At 44.7% G+C, this 24,932-nt stretch overlaps 1 protein-coding gene across 2 annotated transcripts in view; it reads left to right on the plus strand.

The window, feature by feature from the left end:
• The window catches only part of usp45 (ubiquitin specific peptidase 45), a 45,659-nt gene extending 23,876 nt beyond the window's left edge, over window positions 1-21,783 (plus strand). For both annotated transcript variants that reach the window (XM_020452561.2, XM_031792501.1), the window contains exons 6-18: window positions 2,214-2,365; window positions 3,794-3,889; window positions 4,195-4,325; window positions 12,645-12,732; window positions 16,057-16,138; window positions 16,371-16,462; window positions 16,902-16,958; window positions 17,086-17,211; window positions 17,301-17,934; window positions 18,840-18,937; window positions 19,135-19,221; window positions 19,384-19,531; window positions 20,724-21,783. In XM_020452561.2, the coding sequence (XP_020308150.1) occupies window positions 2,214-2,365; window positions 3,794-3,889; window positions 4,195-4,325; window positions 12,645-12,732; window positions 16,057-16,138; window positions 16,371-16,462; window positions 16,902-16,958; window positions 17,086-17,211; window positions 17,301-17,934; window positions 18,840-18,937; window positions 19,135-19,221; window positions 19,384-19,531; window positions 20,724-20,854 (1,922 nt within the window). In that variant the 3' untranslated portion in view covers window positions 20,855-21,783. The remainder of the gene's footprint in view (window positions 1-2,213; window positions 2,366-3,793; window positions 3,890-4,194; window positions 4,326-12,644; window positions 12,733-16,056; window positions 16,139-16,370; window positions 16,463-16,901; window positions 16,959-17,085; window positions 17,212-17,300; window positions 17,935-18,839; window positions 18,938-19,134; window positions 19,222-19,383; window positions 19,532-20,723) is intronic.
• Window positions 21,784-24,932: the final 3,149 nt, after the last annotated feature.

A 24,932-nucleotide genomic window follows, 5' to 3' on the forward strand; every position in this document is an offset into this window, starting at 1 on the left:
ATGAGGAGCAACCAGACGCTGCACTTGACACATTTATTAAATTGCTTTTTCCAGATACTAATAAGCACCCACTCATTAAGAAAATGACTGTAAAAACTGTTAAAACCCATTGGATTGATGAGGAATTTAAAAATGGTATGGTTGAGAGGGATGAGGCAAAAGGAATGGCAAATAAGTGTGGCAGCCCAACTGATTGGCAGATGTACTGCAAATTAAGAAATCATGTGACTAAGCAAAATAAAATAACTAAACTATGAAACAAAGATAAATGATATTAAGACTGATAGTAAAAAGCTTTGGAGCACCTTAAATTCAATTTTGGGGAAAAAAGCCAACACGGCTCCATCATTCATTGAATCAAGATGGCTAATTTATCACATTGAGTAAGGCCAGTGTGTCTATGTATGCGGATGACTCAACACTATACATGATAGCTACTACAGCAACTGAAATGACTGAAACACTTAACAAAGCGCTGCAGTTAGTTTCTGAATGGGTAGCACTAAATAAGTTAGTAAAAAATATTTCCAAAACTAAAAGCATTGTGTTTGGGACAAATCATTCAATAAACTCTAAACCTCAACTACCTCTCGTAATGAATAATGTGGAAGTTGAGCGAGTTGAGATGACTAAACTGCTGGGAGTTACCCTTGATTGTAAACTTTCATGGTCAAAACATATTGATACAACAGTAACTAGGATGGGGAGATGTCTGTCCATAATAAAGCATTTCTATGCCTTTCTATGCCTTCTTAACAACACTATCAACAAGGCAGGTCCTACAGGCCCTGATTTTGTCACATCTGGAATACTGTTCAGTCGTATGGTCAGGTGCCACAAAGAGGGACTTGGGAAAATTGCAGTTGGCTCAGAACAGGGCAGCACTGCTGGCCCTTAAAAGTACACAGAGAGCTAACATTAATGACATGCATGTCAATCTCTCATGGCTCAAAATGGTTGTCTGTTTAAAATACAAGCACACAACTCAGACACTCATGCATACCCCACAAGACATGCAACCGGAGGTCTCTTCACAGTCCCCAAGTCCAGAACAGACTATGGGAGGCGCACAGTACTACATAGAGCCATGACTACATGGAACTCTATTCCACATCAGGTAACTGATGCAAGCAGTAGAATCATGAATCATGAAGTAACACAAACACAGGCACAGACACATGCATACAAACACATGACAACATACGCACTATACACACACGTACGCATGGATTTTGCATTGTAGATATGGCCTTGGCAGAAGCTAATGGGGATCCATAATAAATACAAATATAGCACGCTTGGGGTTTGTCAAAAGGCACCTAAAGGACCATGAGAAACAAGATTTTCTGGTCTGATGAAACCAAGATTGAACTCGTTGACCTGAATGCCAAATGTCACGTCTGGAGGAAACCTGGCACCATCCCTACGGTGAAGCATGGTGGTGGCAGCATCATGCTGTCGGGATGTTTTTCAGCGGCAGGGACTGGGAGACTAGTCAGGATTGAGGGAAAGATGAACGGAGCAAAGTATATAGAGATTCTTGATGAAAATCTGCTCCAGAGCGCTCAGGACCTCAGACTGGGGTGAATATTCACTTTCCAATAGGACGACGACACTAAACACACAGCGAAGGCAACGCAGGAGTGGCTTCGTGCCAAGTCTCTGAATGTCCTCGAGCGGCCCAGCCAGAGCCAGGACTTTAACCTGATTTGACCATCTCTGAAAATAGCCTGACAGAGCTTGAGAATATCTGCAGAGGAGAATGGGAGAAACTCAAATACATGTGTCCCAAGCTTGTAGCGTCATACCCTAGAGGACTCTAGGCTGTAATCGCTGCCAAAGGTGCTTCGACAATGTACTGAGTAAAGGATCTGAATACTTATGTAAATGTGATATTGCTCCCCAAAAAATGTAAGCCTTTTTGCTTTGTCATTATGGGGTTTGTGTGTAGATTGATGGGGGGGGACTGTTTAATCCATTTTAGAATAAGACTAATGTAACAATGTGGAAAAAGTCAAGGGGTCTGAATACTTTCTGAATGCACTGTACATTTCACCTGCTTAATAGTTGCATTTGAAAATGTCAGGCACTCATTAGTAATCGAATACAAAACCTTGAGTTAGGCACGAGTACTCGATTCTAGTCTAGAGTTTAAAAATGACAAAAACCTTGTGTATTGGAGTTAAACAATCCTTCCTCTTTGTGCCTTGCAGGAACCACATCGAAAATGATCAAGCTTAAAGAGGAGCCCAGCGACTATGCAGACCAGTCCAGAGGGAAGAGTCCGGTCAACAACTGCACACTGGTCCTGGTCAAAGGCATCAACAACCTCGGAAACACCTGCTTCTTTAACGCAGTTATGCAGGTGCTGTCATTATGAGATTGGTTTGTATACCGTAAACATTACGTCACTGGTGCGGCTGCTTATGGAATGCAACCATAGGGATAAGGTCATGTCGAGGTCATGGTGTAATGAAAGTCATTGCATACCTTACAGAGCTATTTCTAACTTGTCAGAAATGTCCAGATCAACTAGCTCATGTCCGCTAACACTTTCTTGCTAGGTTTGTTAGCCCATAGATTTTTTTTCTAATGTTTGAGTCGCTCAAATATCACATGAATAAACATTAAGCATGGCAAAATGTATAGAATTGCAAGAAGATTAGCTTTAAAACGGCAACATGTTGTCTGCACCCTATAACAAAATGTGTGGAATTGCTGGAAATGAGCTTTAAACTTGCAACATTTTCTCTCCCCCAACAAGAGAGGTGTCATAAACAGGGCTTGTGCCCATAGAAATAGATGTGGCGTGGGAAGCCCTGGTCTAGGGAACGGTGTACTGTAAACATGGCGGCTAGTCAAACTACCAACTGCCATGTCAAGTGCTGCTCCTCCCTACAGTAAAATACCACAACATACCAGGCATCGGCAACACATATAAACAGGTTCTGCCATAATGCCATCGGTCATATTTGTTTTATGTCATTACAATACAGCTGTATAGGCAAGGTCAAGTTATGCATATATAGTACAAGGGTATTTTAAATGCATATGTGTGACTCATCTATCCACAGGAGAATAGGACTAGTATGGAACACATTCTCTATGTTGCAGTGCGTATTGGCTGTCTGGTCTTGGGGATTTGAAACTTACATTCCCTTTCCGTTTTCTGCCATTTTGTTAATCACCTTCTGGAGTTCTCTTGTGATTGAAACCAGACCGAACATTCTTTCTTTACACGTTTTCTTTTTCTGTCTCTTTCTATTCTCATTGTCTCCTTCAAAATTGCAATTTTGCTGGTGAAACAACATAATTGTCAGAGAGAAAGCTCACACTGCTGAAGTCATTGTGTCTTTTCCATAGCAACTGTCTTCATTGCCAGGATGTGACAAAACAACTGTCGCTTGAAAGGGAAGAAAGAGATGCTGCAGTAATATGATGGGACAATGGTGGCTCTGGGCAATCCTTTCTGTGTTTCAGTCACAGCTCATCGTTTCTTTGGAAAGGGCTTCTTTAGCATAATGGTATTTAGGCTAACACCTGCCAGTTTCTCAGAATTAAGAGATGTTTTCAATTGTAGACTTTCCAGTTTTTTTTGCATTTGTAATATTTTTCAGTTTTTATCTTTTTTGTTGTTGTGAAGGGATGATGAAATAAAAAGGAAGAAGTGCAGGAAGATGTTAATTCATGATTCTTCTAACTGATCAGAAATTATTCTGTCCTGTCCATGCAGGGGAAAACGATGACTAAATTAATGGTAAATTGTTAGTAACAGCTGATTTCTGTCCATCAGAATCTGTCCCAGACTCACATGCTGAACGACCTGATACAGGATGTGAAGGAGAAGGGACACAAGCTGAAGATCTGCCCCCCTGCCGAGTCAAACGTGGTACGTTCCACCCTCATCCGCTTGGCGTGGTCCAGTCCACCACTGTAGTCTTTTATTGTACATGGCACAGGAAGCCACTTATTACTGTCTATATGGGTGGTTCTTTTTATTATTAGCATACAGGCTATCGTAAATAACCCTTATGTCATGTTGTAGCCCACCCCCCACTTCTCCAGTCATCTGTAAAATGCAGTCGAGCCCCTTCAGCCTTTCCGTGGTAGTGCAACAATGTATGAAATACATGCCTTGTCTAACACTCATATGTTCTCTCGCTCGCTCTCTCCTTTCCTGGGGTCTTCCTTCAGGGGGCGTTGACGGTGACTCTGCCCAGCCCAGAGCCCCTGACCTCGGCCATGTTCCTCTTCCTACACAGCGTGAAGGAGTCTGGGAAGGGCCCTGCCAACCCCAAGATCCTTTTCAACCAGCTCTGCCAGAAGTAAGTCTACACATTTGCCTTTATTTTATGTTTTGGCCATCTCGCAGCATTGGTGTTGATGGTGCCAGAACCCAGTACAGGCTATTGTATAGCCATGGGTGTGGACTTAACCTGCTTCCTGTGCTGGTCCATGCTAAAATATATGTTATGAAAAGAACATATGAGGGCTGCCCTGTAGGGTGCCAGAGGAGGCACTACAGACCTGTAAAAGGTTGGCTAAAGCTTTCATAATTATGTTCTCTTCCATTGTGTACTAATGACAAACTTGATCACCAAGAGATATCAATAGCTTTCGTTGCCATCAATTCTTCCTTACTTGAGTGATGGAATCACCGCTGCGCAGAAACATTGCACCGTGGTTGCAGCGTTGGCGATGCATCAATGTTGGACACAGCCTCATATGCAGACAAGCTGCCCTGCTCCCAAGGATCGAGGTCAGCGTGCCCCAACTGGTCTGGCACTTCTCCATTGCAGTGGCAACAGTCAACCACACTATACAGGCAGGGGCCACAGCTTTTACCTGCCCTGTTGTCAAGCTGCCATGGCGACCACTTCAGAGAAGAGAATGTCTCAACCTGCTGGACCCTACCAGCACCTGGTCCATCCAGTCTTCAGTCCACCCTGCTTCCCAACGCTGCTCAACACTAAAGCCATTGACACCAACGAACTCCACACGGAACGAACAACAGACCTCACTGCACAAAATGGCTCTGGTGCACTCTGCTTCCAGCTGCAATCAAAACAGCATGGCATGTCCTTGTTCTCTTTAACACACCGCACCACCTGTGTAGGTGTTTGAACCTGAGCATGGTAAACCGGCTGAGTGGCTGGCCCAGGCAGCCCTCCCAGTTTCATGGCGAAAGCTTATGAACACGGTCCCCTCTGAACATGCTGAACGGTTGGTTAGGTCTCTCTTTAAACGTGTAGTGAATGGTTGGTTGGCTCTTGTTGTTGGAACATGCTGAACGGCTGGTTTGGCCCAGGCTGGCTGTGGTGTGTGGAGCCTGTTGGGTTAGGTAGGACCGGGCTCTGTACAGTCGGCTGTGTCTGGGTGGGATGGGGAACGTTCGGGGGGCTGGAGCGCGGAGACTGTCGGCCGGCTGGGTGCCTCTGGTGTGTCCAAGCACCTGGCCTTTTCATCTGCCCAAGTGTGTGTGAGTGTGAGAGCAACGCCACCCCTCACCTGGTACCACCTCACCCTGCAGCGCACATGCACTCAGCCGGGCGTGCACATAGGCACAACACGCATGCACGTGCACCAACACACGTTCACCCAGTGGACCTCACTTCATTCCTCACGCTCACATGCACATAACACCGACGCATGCCTTTATTCAAACCCTTCTTCCATGCACAAATTGACTCGACACAATCAAATGCACATGCTACACACCTCATTCCATGTCTCCACGCACACCTATGACTTGCCATCGCTCTCCCGTCCTTAACAGACAAACTCTACACCTCCCTCCTCATTCTGTCTGTAACTGCATGTCAGTGGGGCAGGGTCAAGAGTCGCTCCTCTATACAGGGACATTCTCCTGATGCTGTTTTATGATATTTCTCCCGCGGCGTGTTGACCTTCGGGATGGATAAAGCCATGTACACACTAGGATGTGTGCATGTCCAATCCTCGTCTTTATTACCCGAGGTCTCGTAGCTCAGCGGCTGGTTGACGGCCCTGACCTGGGAATGTGCACCCTAGTTGCTTAACAACACACTGTTTTGTTAAACTGGCTACTTGGATAGGATGTGTTTGTCCTTGGTATTTAAGGAAGATTGAGCCTAGTGTGTGTTGTGTTGTGTTCACCCTTGACCAGCTGAGTCACTCCCTGCCTGGCCTGCCCTTCTGGCTGCCCTGCTATACCCAAAGCCAGGCCTCCTGCGCCAGCTGGACGGGTCAGGCTCGGACCAGCGCCAGGCCCAGCGGTTTGGAAGGTCAACACCACACACTGTATCTGGTGCCAGTGAGAGACTCAGCTTGTACCCAGACCCGCCAACTGGGCCTATGCTGCTGTGGTGGGGGATGTGTGTATGGTGCATGAGAGGAAAAAGCGCTACAATTTATTCTGATGTAAATTGTCATATGACTTTGGGCTGTCAGCAAAGCTTGCGTATGCTTACACGGGAACACTTTTACCCCCCATTTTCCTTATAAAATTGTAGATACACAATACGAACACACACACTTGCACAAATGCACTCCGCAAACACACACACACACACATACACACTGACTGACCTTCTTTCATTACTTGTAGTCTGTTTCTACCAACCTGTGTGTAAGTCCAACGCATTAGGAAAATAGCAGGGTACAACAATGGGCCACATCTCTAGCAGGCAGCCACACAAAGGCACATGGCCACACAGGTCTGTACATGCATGGACGATCTCCTGCCGGTGAAGCATTGAAGACCAGGCATTCGCAGAGGAAGGTCACATTCAGCTGGTCTCACAATGCCTGATAAATAATGTCCACAGAGCTGCAGCTGCCTATACAGGGCATTCATTCCATTTCTGATGTTCCATATCACGCTTTTGTCTGTCCTTGTGAGGAGTAGTCTATACGTGAATGAATGAAAAGGATTCAATGCACTCATACGTGTAGGGAGGTGGATAAAAAGCTGCATTCAGTGATGTGAGTATGGCAGAAGAGCGAGACGTCGCTAAGAAATAGACCTACACTTATTAAAAGGAATGTCTTTTCTTTTTAGAAATGTCTTGCTTGTGGCGCTGTGACACTGTGAATGTAATTACATATGAGCCAGTGTGTTCTATAAGTCAGATAAGTGTTGATTTTTTTACATGGTTAATAGATGAGTGTTTTTTTTACATGCTTGTGCTGGATAGATAAGTGGCTTTTATTATACGAACGTGTGTGTCAATGGGAAAGCGACTCAATGTACACTACCGTTCAAAAGTTTGGGGGTCACTTAGAAATGTCCTTGTTTTTGAAAGAAAAGCACATCTTTTGTCCATTTTAAAATAACATCAAATTGATCAGAAATACAGTGTAGACATTGTTAATGTTGTAAATGGCGGATTTTTTATGGAATATCTACATAGGCGTATAGAGGCCCATTATCAGCAACCATCACTCCTGTGTTCCAATGGCACGTTGTGTTAGCTAATCCAAGTTTATCACTTTAAAAGGTTAATTGATCATTAGAAAACTCTTTTGCAATTGTTAGTACAGCTGAAAACTGTTGTCTGATTAAAGAAGCAATAAAACTGCCCTTCTTTAGACTAGTTGAGTATCTGGAGCATCAGCATTTGTGGATTCGATTACAGGCGCAAACTGGCCAGAAACAAAGACCTTTCTTCTGAAACTCATCAGCCTATTCTTGTTCTAAGAAATGAAGGCTATTCCATGCGAGAAATTGCCAAGAAACTGAAGATCTTGTAAAACGCTGTGTACTACTCCCTTCACAGAACAGCGCAAACTAGCCCTAACCAGAATGGAAAGAGGAGTGGAAGGCCCCGGTGGAGTGGGAGGCCCCTGGTGGCATCGTCATGTTGGAGGGTCATGTCAGGAGGAGCCTGCAGAAAGGGTACAACATGAGGGAGGAGGATGTCTTCCCTGTAAACCATAGCTTTGAGATTGCCTGCAATGACAACAAGCTCAGTCCGATAATGTTCTGACACACTGCCCCAGTCTGAGCACTGATGGAGGGATTGTGCATTCTTGGTGTAACTCGGGCAGTTGTTGTTGATATGTTCATCCCACAGGTGTGATGTTCAGATGTACCGATCCTATGCAGGTATTGTTACACATGGTCTGCCACTGCGAGGAAGATCAGCTGTCCGTCCAGTCTCCCTGTAGCTCTGTCTTAGGCGTCTCACAGTACGGACATTGCAATTCATTGCCCTGGCCACATCTGCTGTCCTCATGCCTCCTTGCAGCATGCCTAAGGCACGTTCACGCAGATGAGCAGGGACCCTGGGCATCTTTCTTTTGGTGTTTTTGAGTCAGTAGAAACGCCTCTTTAGTGTCCTAAGTTTTAAATTACCTGTGACCTTAATTGTCTACCGTCTGTAAGCTGTTAGTGTCTTAACGACCGTTTCACAGGTGCATGTTCATTAATTGTTTAGGGTTCATTGAACAAGCATGGGAAACTGTGTTTAATCCCTTTACAATGATCTGTCAAGTTATTTGGATTTTTAAGAATTATCTTTGAAAGACAGGGTCCTGAAAAAGGGACATTACTTTTTTTGCTGAGTTTGTTGTATTGAATGTGTGTGTGGCAGTGTGTAGGCACCCCTCTGCCTGTCGAGGTGGTGCAACGTGCCGGGGTTGCCTTGCGTCTGGTACTAACTCATCCGCTGTTAATTGTATTAGCACCGCAGCTGTCTGCATTGGTCAGGGCCAGATTGGGAACAGCGCTACAGGGCCCTTCTGCCTCTCTTCCTCTGGGATGAGCTTCTAGACTGCCCCGTTCCCACTGATCCCATTGGAGCTGCTCGTCTGCCTCTCACCCATCGTTGCTCCGTGCTCCTTTCCCGGAACAAAATACCCCAAGACTGCTGCGTGCCTCTGTCTGTCTTTTAATCCCGATTATCACTGTGTGCCGACCAGATCCTGCACCAGTCCGACCCGCTTTGTCTTTGAGCTGTTAGATAAGCACTTACACTTCCTTTGCACAGGATACAAAAGAGGTGGCAAGCTAACAGCTTAAGTATTCAGACAAGTTGGTCATATGATAAGAAAACATGCTTTAAAACCCAACACTCATTTTGTACACATTTGAAGGAAGATATTCCATTATATGTTTTGGCATCTTTAAAGGGAATGAAATGAGGGACATATGTGATCCCCCCCCCCCCCTCCGCCCCTCTTGCGTGTGGCAGAGAGAGGGCAAAGGGACAGAGGTAGAGAAGGGGGGCTGAGTTGGTCCTCTAGACCTCCTACTCATGCCCTGTGTTGGGGGCAGGTGGCCATTCATCTCTCCCCCAGCTCCCGTCACCCATTCTGGGGCTAGACGTCAACATCCATCAGCACATGGCAGAGATGACCCAGACTGTAGGCCCATCCACTCTGCTGCCAGTTAGAGGATGAATACCTCTGTTCTGATTGGGTTTGGGAGCACGCCAGGAAGAATGGTTCACCGGTTCAAATGGGTAAATCATTTGGTTTCATTTGCATTGCAGGCCAATCTGGATGGGTCATTGGCCTGTATGTAGAGAGGATATGACATCGGATCAGGATGCCAAACCTGGGACAATGGAGCCCCTACAATGCCTTTTAGGAGGACACATTTCTATGTGGTGAGCTGCTCAGGGGCGTTAAAATTTAAATTTTACCTTTATTTTACTAGGCAAGTCAGTTAAGAACAAATTCTTATTTTCAATGACGGCCTAGGAACAGTGGGTCAACTGCCTGTTCAGGGGCAGAACGACAGATTTGTACCTTGTCAGCTCGGGGATTTGAACTTGCAACCTTCCGTTTACTAGTCCAACGCTCTAACCACTAGGTTAGGACGTACAGACATGTAGGCTAACGCCCTTCGAACAAGTACCAGTATTCCAGTGATCAAGACGGTGATCATTGTTATATACAGTGCCTCACAAAAGTATTCATCCCCTTTGCATTTTTCCTATTTTGTTGCATTACAACCTGTAATTTCAATGGATTTTTATTTGGATTTTATGTAATGGACATCCATAAAATAGTCCAAATTGGTGAAATGAAATGAAAAAAAGAACTTGTTTCGTTTTTTTTTAAACAAACAGAAAAGTGTGGCATGCATTCACCCCTTTGCTATGAAGCCCCTAAATAAGATATGGTGCAACCAATTACCTTGAGAAGTCACATAATTCTGTAAATAAAGTCCACCTGTGTGCAATCTAAGTGTCACATGATCTCATTATATATACACCTCTTCTGAAAGACCCCAGAGTCTGCAACACCACTAAGGAAGGGGCAACACCAAGCAAGCAGCACCATGAAGACCAAGGAGCTCTCCAAACAGGTCAGGGACAAAGTTGTGGAGAAGTACAGATCGGGGTTGGGTTATAAAAAATATCTGAAACTTTGAACATCCCACGGAGCACCATTTAAATCCATTATTAAAAAATGAAAATAATATGACACCACAACAAACCTGCCAAGAGAGGGCTGCCCTCCAAAACTCACAGACCAGGCAAGGAGGGCATTAATCAGAGAGGCAACAAAGAGACCAAAGATAACCCTGAAGGAGCTGCAAAGCTCCACAGCGGAGATTGAAGTATCTGTCCATAGGACCACTTTAAGCCGTACACTCCACAGAGCTGAGCTTTACGGAAGAGTGTCCAGAAAAAAAGCCATTGCTTATAGAAAAAAATAAGACATCACATTTGGTGTTCACCAAAAGGCTTGTGGGAGACTCCCCAAACATATGGAGGAAGGTACTCTGGTCAGATGAGACAAAAATTTAGCTTTTTGGCCATCAAGGAAAATGCTATGTCTGGCGCAAACCCAACACCTCTCATTACCCCGAGAACACCATCCCCACAGTGAAGCATGGTGGTGGCAGCATCATAATGCGGGGATGTTTTTCATTGGCAGGGACTGGGAAAATGGTCAGAATGGAAAGAATGATGGATGGCGCTAAATACAAGGAAATTCTTGAGGAAATCTGTTTGTCTTCCAGAGATTTGAGACTGGGACGGAGGTTCATCTTCCAGCAGGACAATGACCCTAAGCATACTGCTAAAGCAACACTCAAGTGGTTTAAGGGGAAACGTTTAAATGTCTTGGAAGGGCTTAGTCAAAGCCCAGACCTCAATCCAATTTGAGAATCTGTGGTATGACTTAAACATTGCTGTACACCAGCGGAACCCATCCAACTTGAAGGAGCTGGAGCAGTTTTGCCTTGAAGAATGGGCAAAAATCCCAGTGGCTAGATGTGCCAAGCTTATAGAGACATACCCCAAGAGACTTGCAGCTGTAATTGCTGCAAAAGGTGGCTCTACAAAGTATTGACTTTGGAGGGGTGAATAGTTATGCATGCTCAAGATTTCTTGTTTGTTTCACAATAATAAAAAAAAACATTTTGCATCTTCAAAGTGGTAGGCATGTTGTATAAATCAAATGATACAAACCCGCCAAAAAAATACATTTAATTTCCAGGTTGTAAGGAAAAAAAATATATAAAAAAATGCCAAAGGGGGGGGGTGAATACTTTCGCAGGCCACTGTAGATGGTCAGATGCTAGACTGATATCAAAGAGGCAACGAATGTACTTGCCACCCTCTATCACCCTGTGCGCTCCGATAGCGTTGGGTCAGGAGTGGTCAGTGGTTCTCTTGGGTCAGCTGCATGCTTTCCTGCCAGCCTGTCAGGCCAACCTGTTCTATGGCTGTGTGGCTGGCACTGCCCAACAGGTTGTGGTGGTGGTTCTGGCCCTGGATGCCCATCTGGCCATAGCATATGTCCCTACATCTGTCCTGCTGTGGCCAGGGACAGGCTCAAGGAGAGCTCCATCTACGAGTGCTGAGGCGTGAACACGCAGGATGTCCACTGGCACCATCGCCATGCGTTTTCACCCTGAACTACATGTGCTGCTGGGGAATGACAATGATGATGGGAGATATGTGTACTCTAGACAGTAAAGTGCTTTCTATTGAAGAAATTCTGAATTGGCTTGCACAGTAGGCCGTTGGTAAGCCCAACAGCCATTTTCACCTGCAATATCACATTTAATTTGCAAATACTTGCACAGGTCATACAATTAGCCACGAAAATAAAGACATTCTCATGTACACCATAAAGTAATGAATGTATGTCATTGTCATCGTCTTTACTTGGAATCTTGCTTAACACCCGAAGGCAGAAGGAGGTCATTGTCTGGGTATGCATGTATATATGTGTGTGTGACCGTAACTGGTTTAATGAAAGCTGTGGGAATGAAACAATGGCTGCCTTTAAGCACCGGAAAGCTGCAGAGAGGAGAGGAAATTTGAATGGATGAACCAACGAAAAGTCCTTGAGAAAAAATAATGGCCTTTCTCCACTCTCATTGATGTCTCTGTATGCACTAGTGATACAGCCGATTGCTTTATGCATGTGGTTGATTGCTTTGTGCATGCCTGTGTGGGTGGGTGTTGGTGTACCAATTGATTTGTGTTTGCCTTTGGGTCCGCCATCCACCTCTAACTTTCATCCCTCTCAACTGTCTCCCTCTCTCAAGATCTGTCAATCTCTGTAAAAAAAAAGAAAGAGAAAACAAATAAAATAAAATACAGAATTATGTTTAAACAAGAGTGTGCGTATGTGTACGCATTTGACATGGTTTCTGTGTGAGTGTATATGTTCTGACTGTGTTCTCTCCATCTCACCAGGGCTCCACGCTTTAAGGGCTACCAGCAGCAGGACAGCCAGGAGCTGCTCCATTACCTACTGGACTCCATGAGAGTAGAGGAGACTAAGGTGAGACTATAGACCCACGTTACAAACACCACATCCTTCTTCCACTCGGCCTAGTACCATGGCTCCCGTTCTGTGCCAGTGGCCGTGTTTGAGATCCACACTGACTGAGCAGACTGACCCATCTACGAATCGTTCGTAATGAGTAGTTATTTAGGATGCCTTTTTTTCTTCTTCTTGTAGATCAGTCAAGTGACTGAGCAGAATGTATGCTCTCCAACACACCCTGTGACTTGTGACGTATGAGCATGGTGACATAAAGCCCTTACTCTCTATGTGAACGGTGTCTATGATACCCGCAGCCAAGCTACATGCAGGGTGGTGTCCAAGCTAGTAGGAGTACGCAAAAGAACAGCCAATGTTTTGATTGCAATTGAGAAGCACACTTCAATCACCAACGGAGAGCAGACTGAAAGCCGTGGGAGACATTCACCTGTGTGCTTGTGGATGACAGTGTGCAGGGTCTGGTCTTTGCCTTTGCTCCTCGGCCAGCCATTGTCTTTTAACCTTATGGTACCATATTTTCTGGCAAGTGGGGGCCCGGCCCGGTGCTGAGTAAGTTGGCCCCTCGACCCCACCAGCGGCTCAGCCAGCCCCAAAAAGAGAGGAGAGTAGCGGGTGTGGAGTGGTCAGCCCGGGGCCAGTGACAGGGGGACAAGGGTACAGGCTGGGACTCCCCCCTGGTTCTTTTTAAACTTGTGAACACTGACAGTTGTGCCACTTACTGGACTTGCAAGTGGCACAACGGGCGTCATTGTGTGATCTGGGAAACACGCAGCTGTGGGTCGCCCCATTGTGCTGGAGGGTCACCCCCCTCCCCCGCTCAAATCAGGGAGTCCGGGAGGGAGGGGTGAAGGGTGGGGAGCTGGCCCTATTCATACATTCATTATACATTATAGGTTTGTTCATTATACGTTTGTTTATCCCATGTGTAACTCTGTGTTGTTGTTTTTGTCGCACTGCTTTATCTTGGCCAGGTCGCAGTTGTAAATGAGAACTTGTTCTCAGCTGACCTACCTGGTTAAATAAAGGTGAAATAATTTTTTTAAACATTTCAAACATACGCTTATATGCATTTTACATCTACTGTCTGATGAATTTACAATACATTTACCTGCAAAAAGGTGTAATGGGTTCGCACTCAAAAAGATGTCGCGTGAAGCATGCTTCATTGGATTTCTTACATTATTTTCACTGCATCAGGAATAGCGTACACAGACGTTTCACTGCATCCGGGATAGCGTACACAGACGTTTCAACACACCAGGGATAGCGTACACAGACATTTCGCTGCATCAGGGGTAGCGTACACAGACATTTCACTGCATCCGGGATAGCATACACAGACGTTTCACTGCACCAGGGATAGCGTACACAGACGTTTCACTGCACCAGGGATAGCGTACACAGACGTTTCACTGCATCAGGGATAGCGTACACAGACGTTTCACTGCATCCAGGATAGCATACACAGACGTTTCACTGCATCCGGGATAGTGTACACAGACATTTCACTGCATCAGGGATAGCGTACACAGACATTTCACTGCATCAGGGATAGCGTACACAGACATTTCACTGCCTCAGGGATAGCGTACACAGACATTTCACTGCATCAGGGATAGCGTACACAGACGTTTTACTGCATCCGGGATAGGGTACACAGACGTTTCACTGCATCCGGGATAGCGTACACAGACATTTCACTGCATCAGGGGTAGCGTACACAGACATTTCACTGCATCCGGGATAGCGTACACAGACGTTTCACTGCACCAGGGATAGCGTACACAGACGTTTCACTGCATCAGGGATAGCGTACACAGACGTTTCACTGCATCAGGGAGAGCGTACACAGACGTTTCACTGCATCCGGGATAGCGTACACAGACGTTTCACTGCACCAGGGATAGCGTACACAGACGTTTCACTGCATCAGGGATAGCGTACACAGATGTTTCACTGCATCAGGGAGAGCGTACACAGACGTTTCACTGCATCCAGGATAGCGTACACAGACGTTTCATTGTATCAGGGATAGCGTACACAGACTTTTCGGCTTTACAGTGTGTAGGTATCATTTTTCTTTTAATTCAAATCAGCATTTGTAAAGAACAGCCAATGTGAAGCAGTTGCTTCTAATCAGGTTTGCCACTCATCTGCCATAAATTTACCTGCACACCATATACAACCCAATAAATATTGTATACACATCATCTTGACACTTACACGTTTTATTTACTCAAAACGGAATTGTAGGTACACTCATCGTGTTTAGCTTGCACCAACTCAAATGTCCTCAACTGCACGGAATCAGCCCAAACAAACGTGCCAAAAAACACACACACACACACGCACACACACACACATATACACACACACTCTCTGAGTGACTGGCCATTTCTCCCATAGCCTGTCAACACCAACCTAGGAGGCCCAAGTATTTGTGTTGATTGGCCATTTAGTTTCAGAAGTCTAAATATGCTAATTGCACACAGTCAATCATCACCAATTAGCTGAGACGTTAGGTAATGCGCCCTCTCAGGGCATGGCCTGTCCTTCTTGGCCCATCTTAATTTAGTTTACACCCCTCCAACACCTTTTCTTTCCTCACCCCGCTTCCCTTAACCTGGGGGGGCAGATGGGGGTGTCCTGCTGGTGATTAATTAGTGTGGGGCTCAGCAGGGTCTGACTGACTAGGGAGAGGAGTACAGGGGGGGTGCGGGGGGGGCTGCAGAGCTGGGATTAACCAGGTTTTTGACCTAAATAGCCAGTCCAGTGTGTGGGTCCGGGGACAATAGGGGCGACTAGTCGGGTCCACAGACCACGGCCAATTATCTATTGATTGGTGCTTTACTGTGTTTGGTGCCTCTTCTTCTACTAGCCGACACACTCGCTGACCATGTCACCTTCAATCACTGCCCACGGCCCTGCCACCGAGAGTGTCAGAGACGGCTGGCTGACACGCTCCACACAAACGCATGCGAAGTTTACTCACACAAACACACACAGGAGAAGTACACACATACGAAGTATACACACGGCCGCTGTGTACACACACACACACACACCCACAGACAGTACAAACACACACACACACACACACACACACACACAGAAGGCTCTGGAAGAAGTGTGTATTTGTTTACTAATGTGTATTTACAAACCCACTATCATTTTTGTAGTGGTTTCAATTCCTTGGCTTCCCATGGTAGCTCTTATATAAATCACCCTTTGTTGTGTAAAACCTCCATTTTGTAGTCCTCCAATTTTCTATCTACTTAAGTTGCATTTCTATGAGATCAATGTAGTGTTTGACATTCCCAGCGGATCAAGGCGGGCATTCTGAAATCCTTCAACAACCCCACAGAGAAGACTGCAGATGATGAGACCAAACGCCAAGTCAAAGGTTCCTGTTCCATTCGGACCCTCATTAGTTTTGACCTAAATCGATAGCGCCATCTCGTGGCAGCTTGATGTACTGTTCAATGGCTTACTATGGAAAAATTCCTCAGCCAAAGGAACCACAAAGCATGTTTCATGATAAAACATAGGCATTGATTGAAGTCCATTTATTCTGCATGATTGTAGCTGAACTTTGCTGTTTGTATTTGCTTCACCTTTATTTCCTCTTATCTCAGCATATGGGAAGGAGGGTGTGACGATGAACTTTGTGGATCGCATCTTTGTGGGGGAGTTGACCAACACCATCATGTGTGAGGAGTGTGAGCATGTAAGTGATTCATTGTCTGTCCTTTCTGTTTATGATTACTGGAATCTAGGTGCATTTAGGTGTGTGTGGTCAACCACGGAATAGTGTGGCTGTATTCCTTAATACTTAATGGTGATTAATCATAGAACTATAGTTATAATATATTAATAATATATGCCACTTAGCAGATGCCTTTATCCAAAGTGACTTACAATCACGCTAAATACATTTTATGTACGGCTGACCCTTGGAATCGAACCCACAATCCTGGTGTTGCAAGGTGCCGTGCTCTATCAGCTGAGCCATATGTTTTGTATGTGTCATACACAATTAAACCATTTTAAACCACTTCTCAATGAGCAGCGTTCATTTTTCAGTAAGACTGTAGTTGCTCCCAGCTGAAAGCCAGGACGTACTTTGATTGTGAGTGTTATGGGTGCCTGTCATCTGTCTCCCACAGATCTCCACAGTGAAGGAAGCCTTCATTGACATCTCCCTGCCCGTCATTGAGGAGCGGGTGAGCATATCTTTGCATTAGTTTTGCAATAGTGTCCAGTCTGCTTCTGCCATGTTGGTCATACGCGATAAGTGTATAGTATGTTGGTTTCATCTCTATCTTTGTGTCATGTCCTGGTGCTGTTCAGATGTCCAAGCCGTCCAACCCGGGCAGGACTGGGAAGAGCAGTCGGGAGCAAGAAGCTCACGTCTCCCACGGTGGCGAGATGCTTTCCGCAGTGCTCAATAAGAACAGCAGGAAACTTAGCGGACAGGTGTGTGTGTTTTTTGTGTCTGTGTATAAGTGTAGCTTGAGTCAGTGGGTGGATGTGTTTTGCTGACTGTGTGTGTCTACCTCCCTCAGAAGCAGCAGCAGGGCCAGAAGTCCCCTGGCTCTGTGGAGGAGAAGGGGGCAGACAGCCCCTCAGACCACCCCGAGGAGGAGTCCCCCTCCTTAATGGCCCGTGCCACAGGAGGTTCCAAAATGGCCGCCACCAGCAGCCTATCGGATGGCAGCGATAAAGACTCAGGCCCTCAGGACAGTAGCAACGACGCCGACAGCGAGGCCTCGGAGAGCGAGTGGACCCCCCGGCATCCCTCGGGCCACAGCCATGGTGGCAGAGGGTCCACTCCTACCCAGTCTCCCACCCCGCCAGCCCTCTCCCCCAGGACCCAGCAGGGTGGTGCTGTGGAGCAGCTGGTCAGTGCAGTGCATAAGATGAACCTGGGCCCTGATTCAGGGGACTCACTCTCCACACACTGTCCTGAGGACCAGAGGGAGCCCCAACCTCAACATCCTCAACAGTCTCCTCACTCCAACCACCAGGGGGCATTCAAGGCACTGTCCCACAGCTACACGCCCTGCTCCAAGGAGTGCTCCATTCAGTCCTGCCTTCACCAGTTCACCTCGGTGGAGCTTCTGATGGGCAACAACAAACTGTTGTGCGAGAGCTGCACGGACCGCCGGCAGAAACAACTGCGGAAGAGCACCTCAGTAGGTTAGTAAAACACATACATCGTTTGATAGAGAACTTGTGCTGGTTTGAAAGATGTAATGTATTTTTTTATTTAACTAGGCAAGTCAGTTAAGAACAAACTCTTATTTACAATGACTGCCTACCCAGGCCAAACCCGGACGACACTGGGCCAATTGTGTGCCGCCCTATGGGACTCCCAATCACGGCCGGATGTGATAAAGCCTGGATTCGAACCAGCCTCTTGCATTGAGATTGCAGTGCCTTAGACCGCTGCGCCACTCGAGAGCCCTGGAGATCCACAGTTGTTAAAGACAATTTGTTGAGATTCTGACCTGATAGTGACAGCAGTAGGTGTTATGGAAATGCGTGGCTATTCGGCACCTATCCATGTCATGCATTTACACAGATATTCAGATGCAGACATTTAGGCTACGCTGACTTGTATCAGGCAGAGCAATCATGTATTTGAAAAATTCCCATTCACAAAGTGACATTGTGGTGTCTATATGTGCTTACAGACAGTGGTGTAAAGTACTTAAGTACAAGTACTTTAAAGCACCTTTTTAGGGAATCTGAACTTTACTTAACTATTTAGATTTTAGACAACTTTCACTCCACTAAATGCCAAAGGAAAATAATGTACTTTTTACTTCATTCATTTTCCCTGACACCCACAAGTACTCTTTACATTTCAAATGCTTAGCAGGACTGGAAAATGGTTACTTTAAAGAATGTGAAATGATTTATACTTTTTTTTATTTTAGCAATTACATTTACTTTTGATGCTTAAGTATATTTAAAACCAAATACTTTTAGACTTTTGCTCAAGTAGTATTTTACTGTATGACTTTTGCTTGAGTCATTTCTTATTAAGGTAGTTTTACCCAAGTATGACAATTGTGTACATTTTGCAACACTGCTTACAGAGAAGAAGTCTGACAAGGTGTACACCAGCGCTCGCAAACAGATGCTGATCTCTTCGCTGCCCCCGGTGGTCACTCTGCACCTGAAACGCTTCCATCAAGTTAGCATATTATGCATTATTGTACACATCTTTACGTTATAGTACATGATATATCATGTTCATGTGAATTACGTTGTGTTCTCCTGTTTATCTAAATTGTTGTGATCATGGTGTAGGCTATTACTGTATCTTATTGTGTGTTGATATCTTTGGGGTTGATTGTGTGTGTGTGTGTGTCTGTGTGTGTGTGTGTGAAGGCAGGGATGAACCTACGAAAAGTCAACCGTCACGTCAACTTCCCTCTCATCCTGGACCTGGCGCCGTTCTGCTCGGCATCCTGCAAGGTACTCACTCTTCTTCACGTGAAAACAGGGACATTATCTTTACTATAAAAAAAACTCACACTGAAATTAATATGGGTCCTTGGACACTGTAGCTAAAATGATAAGTATTTGTGCTTGTTCCTCATCCTGAGTGCATTGATGTGTGTGTTTCTATTTGGGCAGAACCTGGTGGCAGGGGAGCGTGTGCTCTACAGCCTGTATGGCATCGTGGAACACAGCGGGTCGATGCGCGGGGGCCACTACACAGCATACGTAAAGGTCCGTTGGCCCCAGAGGAGAACCGAGCAGCCAAACCGCAGAAACATGGCAGGTAAAAACGCTCTCTTTCTGTCTGTCCATAAAATACACTCTATTCCTTTACCAATTTTGTCTTAAGAGTCTGTCAATGCGTTTACATTTCAAATATATATATATATATATATCGACCAAAGCATGGAATTGTATGATTGTAAAAAAGTATGTGTCGCTTACACATACAAACGCACTGTATTTGTGTGAAGGCCTCACTCTGCGTAACCTTGAAGGCGGCATTTATGAGAGAAAAAGCGCTGTAGTGTGTATAGATGTCCAGCCTTATATAGATGTATTTTCTCCTTTCCATACTCAAGGAAAGCGCCTGCCATTCAGCGACGCTCAGCTGTAATCAAAATGTCTTTGTGACAGAGGTCTGTGTGAGCAGTTGTCCTCGCTGGTAATTAACTAGTATAGAACTTGAGGTGACATTGTCTTGGCAGCATTGGTGAGCCACCGTAGAGAGGTCAAAGGGACCTCGGTAACCACGGTTCGTCTGTCTCCATCAAATGGCAACGCCGCTGTCGTCCACCATCCATCTCCTCGTGTCAACACATCCCTTCTTACAATGCTCATCTTTTTATCCCCTCTTTATTTTCTTCTCACTGCTTTTCTCTTTCGCTTCAATACATGTTTTCCTCACCCTGCTGTAACCTTCCGTCAGGTAAAGGCTGAAATACACCACACGGCTTTTGCCCGGTCTACGGGCTCTAACCATCCGAGAACCTCTCGCATTTAACAATTCAGTCAAATCGTAGTGTACACCTGGCGGCCTCCACGGCGGTACAATGGGAGAACTCACACTTGGCTGATTTACGGCCGAATATATTCTATATTTTTTCTAATTATCGGGACACCGTAAGTGCCCTTGAGAGCCTTCAGCCGCAAATTGGGTATGCGCTTACACTTTACGGGCTGTGGCGTTATGTTTTACCTACGGTTTGCTCCGATTTCCTACGATTTTGAAAAATGCGCCAGGATCCTGTAGATCAGGTTAAAAACCTGTAATGTCTGCCCAGTTTAAGTTTAAAATAGACTTAGTGCAAACAGTAAGAGTTTAGGGGCTTGTAAGTAAGCATTTCCCTGTATTCTGTTGTATTCGCCGCATGTGACTAATAACATTTGATTTGTATGATTATGAAACATGCTTGGTCTAATTTGTCTTACCTACATACCAGTGTTGCTATGAACATGTCTTTACTGTGTTTCAGGTCCAAGGGAAGCAAGCAGTGCCACACAGGGTCAGTGGGTTTATGTAAGTGACACCAATGTCCATGCGGTACCAGAGTCCAGGGTCCTCAACTCTCAAGCCTACCTGCTGTTCTACGAGGAGATGCTGTGACTGCCAGAGCACGGAGCTGCCCAACAATCATTGGTGTCTCAGGAGACAGAGGAAGAGGGGAAAAAGAGAGAAAGAGACCTGCTTTGGGTATACCTCTCTCTAAACTTTGACTCCCAAGAGCATGAAACATGGCACGTACTACATGATGGGATTGGTAGTTCATCAGGGACATAAAGTCACTGTGATGTTTACTGGACTGCTCAGCATTGAAGGGTCACCACGCTGGTCCACTTACTGAACGTCCCCATACCATTGCTCATACTTCTGTATGTGAGAGAGAGAGAGTGAGAGTGGCAGAATAGTATGTTTGATTAAATGTACCAACAAAATGCTGTGGTATTTATATTTTACAGCCTGCTGTGGTGAATACGAATTGTATTTTTTGTAGAACATGCGAATGTGTGACTATCATTAAATGGTGATTGCCAAAAGAGTTTTTGGTAAGAGAAATGATATAAAATTATGGGAAACACATACAAAAGTACCAAAAGAATGTGATCTCAAACTATTCCTGAAAGGAGAGGTCCATCATGTGGCAGGCCATCCGAGTGTGTTTCAGACCAATACATTACTGTGTTGGTCGGCACATTTTTTTTCAAATCCTAGTTCTATTAAATATGCACACGGGAGCACAAACAATCTCTAACCACACAGATACAAACACATTGTGACGTTTAACAAAGGGACATTGCTACATATATGAATGCCAGCTCGCCGGACAATAAACGATTGTTTTCATTTCATTTAGTCTTTTTATCCCCATATGTTCTGCTGTAGTTAAACTAACGTGTGTTGATCAATCTTGGGATTCAAATGTGTCTCACCATTTATGTTTAATTGCCAAATTATTCTGGTCAAGTGAGGGATTTCTGTAAGTAAAAATACATTTTTTTGTCCCCTCCCAAACAAATAAATACTCAGTGCCTACACTCTTGGATTATTATGCCTCTGTATGTTAAGAACAAATAATTACGGTGAACACATATTTGCATACAGACAGCTTGTGTGAAATGTAAATGCGAAACCATGAGAATTTGGTGAATTACCACAATACTAAGCCATATGGATATGGTGCTACAGGGTTTTTCTTCAGGCTTTCTTTTCCTTCTGAAAATACCAATCGATTTCAGTAAGGAACTCGGAACACCGTTGGCTCATGTGAAATCATATATATCGAAGAGAATAGATCTAATTTATGAAATGGGAAACCAACAAGGCTCAGCTTGCATGTTCTTATTTTGGGTGGATGTTTGAATCCTCTCTCCTTTTTTTTCTCCGCCACGGAAAGTACTTGATAGCGGATGAGTACGGCTGTTGTTTTTACACTGGAACCTGTCTCATCCCTCTTTACTGTGTGAAGACGGTGCTGGCCATTAGTCAGGGGCTGTCACAGTGAATCCCATAGTTGCCATATTCACTCTCTCGGTGGCGGCGATGTGCCGTGACGGGTGCAAAGCAGTGCTGTTTGAGAAACATGTCGCGAGCTGGTGAAGAGGAGGTGGGTGTGGAATCAAGAAAAGGGCAACGTCTAAAAGTATCCCATCTTCCACCCTCCTGGTCCCGTACACACTGACATCCCAGTCACGCTGTTAAAACATTAAAGCAGAGTGTCAAGCCACCCACCAACAACACAGCACGGTTTTCTTTTCTTTTTTCATGTATTTGGTCTATTTTTGCTTGGGGACGTTCTCTTGAAGGATCAGATATGATTTTAATCTCAGTTAATGAAAGGGCCTGGTCCTCTTTCCTCTGTCACGGTGGTCATGGAAACCAGTGACAAAGGACCGCTGCAGTGTTCATCTCTTAAAACAGTACAGTACAAAGGGATAGTGCTCAGGCTCAGCGTAACATTTAGTCACTGCCATGGAAGGTGGAAATCGAAGTGTGTCCCCTTCAAGCTTGGAAGTGTATTGCTTTCAGGGCACTGGTCCCGTGGTACCAAGAGTTTGTTTCTCACTGCCATGTTCTCTGTCAGCATCTGTGTCTGGCAGCATACAGTACATGGGTGTTTATTTTAGTCTATAGCATTATTGTCTTGACTTGTTGCCGTTTTGTGTTTCAAATGTTTATTTCAGAGGTTTTAGACAGAATCACAGTACTGGACAGAATTCAATCAATTGAAGATAGGGGATTTTCGGATAGAGCCGATGTGCTCTGTCCCAGACAGTTCACCAGATGGCTGCATGCACTGGATACAGACAGCTGTTTGCCATTGGAACTGAACAGGGCCTCGTCCAGTAGGGAAAGAGGGAAGACACAGATTGTATAATATGACTTCCATCTAACCCGGAGGAAAAAACTAAAAAATACTTTCCAATGGCATTGACTCTCTCATTGATAAAGATCATGCCAATGAGTCCGTCGGTGCTCACTTGGCTCTTTCCCACTCTCTCTTTCCCCTCTGGTCATGGTCTCAATTTGGGTGCACTACCGAAACAGGGAACTGAATGGGGAGGTTCAATTCTAAATGTATGTCCATCTATAATTACGATGCGTATTTCTTTGTATTCGTATTTCTATACCTCCTTGTCCTCAGCTGCTTGCTAAATCTCGCTAAATAAGTTCAGGTCCCAATAAATTTGAATGCAATAATTATTGATAAATTAAGTTATTTTTATTCCTTTAATGTTCTTGCCAAGCAATGCATAATGTTTATCTTACAAACAACTGATAAAATATTTTAACAAAACCATTCCCCTTGAAAATAGATTACATTACATCGTATAACAATATATAAAATCTTCTAATGTAATTTTTTTGACGTTTCTAGTAAAAATGGTTGTTTTTACTAGAAGGCTCACTTGGGGTGACAATGTCTCATAGTGATTTTCGTGAAGGTCATTGTCCCTAGAGCTGGAAATGTGTGACAGCAGTGCAGCAATGGGAGCTTTCTGTGTGTTATCACCCTTTCATCTCTCCATCTTGTCTTTCATCTCTCCATCTTCTCTTTCATCTCTCCACTTGAAGACAATTCACTGTGTACAAGTCTAATGAAAGAAATGTGAAAAATAATATTTTCATGTCATTCTTTAAAAACGATGAGACAATTTATTTAAATTTTATTTGACCTTCATTTAACTAGGCAAGTCAGTAAAGAACATATTCTTATTTACAATGATGGCCTAAAAAAAAAGACCTGCGGGGACGGGGGATAAGAATAATAGAACATAACACACAGCACGACAAGAGAGACACCACAACACTACATAAAGAGAGACCTATAAAACAACAACATAGCATGGCAGCAACACATGACAACAAAGCATGGTAGCGACACCACGTGAAAACAACATGGTAGCAACACAACATTGCAGCAGAAAAACATGGTAGCAGCACAAAACATGGTACAAACATTATTGGGCACAGACAACAGCACAAAGGCAGGAAGGTAGAGACAACAATATATCACGCGAAGCAGCCTCAACTGTCAGCAAAAGTGTCCATGATTGAGTCTTTGAATGAAGAGATTGAGATAAAACTGTCCAGTTTGAGTGTTTTTTGCAGCTCGTTCCAGACGCTAGCTGCAGCGAACTGAAAAGACAAGCGACCCAGGGATGTGTGTGCTTCGGGGACCTTTAATAGAATGTGACTGGTAGAAAGGGTGTTGTATGTGGAGGATGAGGGCTGCACTAGGTATCTCAGATAGGGGGGAGTGAGGTCTAAGAGGGTTTTATAAATAAGCATCAACCAGTGGTTCTTGCGATGGGTATACAGAGATGACCAGTTTACAGAGGAGTATAGAGTGCAGTGATGTGTCCTATAAGGAGCATTGGTGGCAAATCTGATAGCCAATTATTAGTAGAAAAAAATGTAAGATTTTACCCTATGGCAAACAATGGTGGTATATACACTGCTCAAAAAAATAAAGGGAACACTAAAATAACACATCCTAGATTTGAATGAATGAAATATTTTCTTTACATAGTTGAATGTGCTGACAACAAAATCACACAAAAATTATCAATGGAAATCAAATTTATCAACCCATGGAGGTCTGGATTTGGAGTCACACTCAAAATTAAAGTGGAAAACCACACCACAGGCTGATCCAACTTTGATGTAATGTCCTTAAAACAAG

The sequence above is a fragment of the Oncorhynchus kisutch genome, linkage group LG2, assembly GCF_002021735.2.
Source record: "Oncorhynchus kisutch isolate 150728-3 linkage group LG2, Okis_V2, whole genome shotgun sequence".
Classification (NCBI taxonomy): Eukaryota; Metazoa; Chordata; class Actinopteri; order Salmoniformes; family Salmonidae; genus Oncorhynchus; species Oncorhynchus kisutch.